This window comes from Aplysia californica, unplaced genomic scaffold, assembly GCF_000002075.1.
Source record: "Aplysia californica isolate F4 #8 unplaced genomic scaffold, AplCal3.0 scaffold00916, whole genome shotgun sequence".
In the NCBI taxonomy this organism is placed as follows: domain Eukaryota; kingdom Metazoa; phylum Mollusca; class Gastropoda; order Aplysiida; family Aplysiidae; genus Aplysia; species Aplysia californica.
Genome location: NW_004798186.1, coordinates 179,526 through 183,643, shown reverse-complemented (window position 1 = coordinate 183,643; position 4,118 = coordinate 179,526). Strand labels below are relative to the sequence as shown.

Genomic DNA, 4,118 nt, shown 5'->3' with positions numbered 1-4,118 from the left:
GTTGGAGGGGGGGTTGTTTTTGTAACCAAAACCATTTTTTATATGTGAGGCAGCGTGGTGGAATCAGGCTCTCGTCAAAACAATCAAAGTGAAGAAACTTGCATTTTTCAAAAGGTTTGAGAATTTTTATCAATTTTTTGTTTTTTGGCTCGACACCTTTCATGCCCGTTAAAGAAGTAATTTCTGTGTGGATATTTCAGAAAAACGTTGGTTAAAGGCGCAAAAAAATGTAAATTTTCAGTTACCACGGACTACTAAAATAAGGAAATAAATCATCTTTAGCGGCCATTTTCTCACTAATTTTACCTCTGAAAACAGGTGACCCCACCTCCTTCATTCGCACATACCTCAACTCCTATTCAAGATTAATGGATATTTTTTTTCCATTCAAATAAAGCCAAATGAACAAGCTTTAAGATGATACCAATAACTCTACATGCCCAAAAATTGACGAGAGCCTGATTCCACCACACTGTCTCACATATCGCTTTTCTCCGACGAGAATATTCATTGTTTTTGCAATGTGAGTTGTTTTAGTTTTAGTTGTTTTTTTTGGCGGGCGGTGGTTTTGCTTTGTTTTGCTTTTGGTGTTTTTGTTTGTTATTGTTGTAAATGTTTTATTGCTGTTGTTGTTGCTGTTGCTGTTTTTGTTGTTGTTGTTGTTGTTGTTGTTCTTTTTGTTGTGTTGTGTTATTGTTGTTGTTGATGTTGTTGTTGTTGTTGCTGCTCTTGGTGTTGCTGCTGTTGTGTGTTGTTGCTGTTGTCGTTGTACTGTATACACAGACTTGTCTTGTTCCAGTGACCTGACGCACAAACATCTGTCTGTCTGTCTGTCTGTCTGTCTGTCTGTCTGTCTGTCTGTTTGTCTGTCTGTCTGTCTGCCTGTCTGTCTGTCTGTCTGTCTGTCTGTCTGTCTGTCTGTCTGTCTGGTTTCTGTAGCTTTTGAACGGCCGGACAATCAGCCACATTTATTTCAGTCCAACAACGGTAAAATTTTCAGTTATAAGCTTACTGAAAACTACGCCTAATCGTGAAAATAAAATAAAATTCGGAACCAGAGTGTCAAAATCTCAGAAAATTACTCGCGGTGGACTCTTTTTCTTGTTGGATTTTAAAGACCACAAAAAATGAAGAAGTCTTTTTTTCTTTTAAAAAAATCAAGATTGCATCCTGTAGTATAATTTCTTATCACAAAGAGGACAGACAGCTGTCAGTTGTAAATGACCGTGTAATACCCCTTTTAGATGAAGGATGGAAAGAAGTATAATATCGTTTTCCATCTATTTTTTTTTACGAGAGAGAAAGCTGTATTGGTTTAGAAGACGACTAGATCTATAATAACCAGTCTGTGCTGATGGCTGATGGCCTCAGTTTTGTCGCGCTAACGATGTGCTAAATTATACGTCACAGAACCACGCTTATGATAGTGGGCCTTACTTTCTCACTTGTGTGATATTATTGCGCTTTTCTTTCTCGCTCTTGTGATATTGCGCTTTTCTTTCTCGCTGTTGTGATATTGCGCTTACTTTCTCGCTGTTGTGATATTGCGCTTTTCTTTCTCGCTGTTGTGATATTGCGCTTTACTTTCTCGTTGTTGTGATATTGCGCTTTTCTTTCTCGCTGTTGTGATATTGCGCTTTACTTTCTCGCTGTTGTAATATTGCGCTTTACTTTCTCGCTCTTGTAACAGACCCTATCGCGCATTTCTTTCTCGTTCTAATGATGATTGATAGTGAATGAAATGTCCACAGAACCGCTCTGTCTTGTCGTATGTTGCGTTACTTTTCCGCCCTTCTGATATGTTCACATTCTCGCTGTTATGGTACTCAGTTCGGGACTTTACCGCTCCGTGGTATACTTTGCTTTTTCACCCTTGTGATATTGCACGTTTTTCTCTCTCTTGCGATATTAATACTTTACTTTCTCCCTCTTATGATATTGGTCTTTATTTTCTCGCTATTATGATATTGGTCTTTATTTTCTCGCTCTTATGATATTGGTCTTTATTTTCTCGCTGTTATGATATTGGTCTTTATTTTCTCGCTGTTATGATATTATTGTAATTACTTCTCCTGATATTCCAATTATCTGAACGTGAGACACGTGACCGGATATGTGACGTCATCAATGGCATCTATTTTTTTTTATATTCTGTAACGATGTGTAGATGAGATGGGGTGGGGGCATGGGGACTCTGCGACATAATGGCCCGTGTATAACCCGGTGTTTGAGCTCTTTGTTACTTGATTCTTTTTGTTTTAGTAAGTATTTACGGCGCTTGCAACTGCATAAGGTCATAATTATGATCGTTTTGTTTTCCTTTAGTAAGTTTTTACGGCGCTCGCAACTGCATAAGGTCATATGAACGTTTTGTTTTAGTAAGCTTTTACGGCGCTCGCAACTGCATAAGGTCATATGAACGTTTTGTTTTGTTATAGTAAGGTTTTACGGCGCTCGCAAATGCATAAGGTCATAATATTATGAGCGCCAAAGGGTGGATGTCAAAAGAGAAGTCCAAACGGAGAATCAAGTTTACTCTGCTCAACTCTCTAGCATCAACAGCACAAAGTCTGCTTCGACTATCAAAGCACGGCTGTGAGGGTGGGTCTCTATCAGGATTTGAACCTCGACAATTTTCATAGAATTTTTCTTCTTTGGCTCAACCCCTTTTATGTCCATATGAAAACACATTTCCGTGTGAATTTTACTGAAAAACGTTGATTAGAGGCTCGAAATATGTCATTTTTCAATTTTCAGGAACTCTTTGGCTACTGGAGTTCCCAAACTTTGGCAGCTATTTTCTCGCATAATATTTCACCACTGGAACTAGGCGACCTCAACTCCTTCAATCGCAAATATCTTGAGTTCTTTTCTGGACTGATGGGTATTTTTTTAAATTGAAAGTAGGCAAATGAACAAATTTTAAGATGATACCAATCCATATGTCCCAAAATTGACGAGCGCCTGATTCAACCGCGTCGTGACACAAATATTATGATACTCTTTTTCTCTGATTTCAGATCCACCAAAGCATGCAAGCACTACCCAACGGACCAGTCTCCGCTACCGTTTCCCTTACGCTTTTGAATCGAGGAGCCAATCAGTAAATCAGCCTATCATTCTACCAGTCACTCGATTCAATCAGTCAGTTTGAACTAATAAACCAACCAACCAACCAGCCAACCATCTAACAAACACTCTCTGTTTTTAGTTTTAGTAATTGTGTTACGGCACTTGCAACACAATAAGTTCATATAAATGCCGAAGATTATATGTCTTACAAGAGAGTAACAAACACAAAAAAGAAAGAGGAGAGATAAGGACAATAGAGGTTTGACAGGAAAGAAGCAGCAAACTACACCAGAGCACGCGCCAACCACCCATAAATCCTCTCTTCTCTGACCCACAAACTACATTCATCATAGAAAGTCACGTCCTGAACATAACAACAACACCAATAACAGCACCAACAACAGTATCAACGATAACAACAACAACAACGACAACCATCATCATAAGCAGCACCAACAGCACACCAACACAAGCTGCAGTCTCCGGCTCGTCCATGACCCCCCTGACCTCTGACCCCATGACCTCAGACCTTATGTCCCCGCCCCCGATCCCCCCTGACGCCGCCATGACACCGGAAGAGTCGGCCCTCCGTCTGTCCTACCTGGTCCTCGTCTCCCTGACCAGCGCCTTCGGGAACCTTCTCGTCCTGGTGGCCCTCTGTCGCTTCCGGTCACTTCGCCGGTCAGCCAACCTGATGTTGTCGTCGCTCGCCGTGGCGGACTTCCTGGTAGGGACGATAACCGTGCCCCTGTACATCGCCTGGACGGCTCGTCCGGGCATCTTTGACCGCTCCTCCTTCATGTGCGCCCTGGTCCTGCTCAGTTGTCTGCTCCTGGTCACTGCCTCTCATCTCAGCCTGCTCTTCCTCAGGTAGGAGGCCTGTGGGTTTTTTGTTGTTGTTGTTGGGGGGGGGAGGTTGGGTTTTTTTTGTTGCTACTGTTGTTATTGTTGTTTTTGTCAGGTTTTGTTGTTGTTGTTGTTGTTGTTGTTGTTGTTGTTGTTGTTGTTGGGAGTTCTAGTTTTGTTTTGTGTGTTTGTTTTTATTG

The 4,118-nt window shown here is 41.2% G+C and overlaps 1 protein-coding gene across 1 annotated transcript in view; it reads left to right on the top strand.

The window, feature by feature from the left end:
- Positions 1–3,282: 3,282 nt before the first annotated feature.
- The window catches only part of LOC118478765, a 4,898-nt gene continuing 4,062 nt past the window's right edge, over positions 3,283–4,118 (top strand). Inside the window, exon 1 of the mRNA XM_035972941.1 lies at positions 3,283–3,942. Within this exon, the coding sequence (XP_035828834.1) occupies positions 3,566–3,942 (377 nt within the window). The 5' untranslated portion in view covers positions 3,283–3,565. The remainder of the gene's footprint in view (positions 3,943–4,118) is intronic.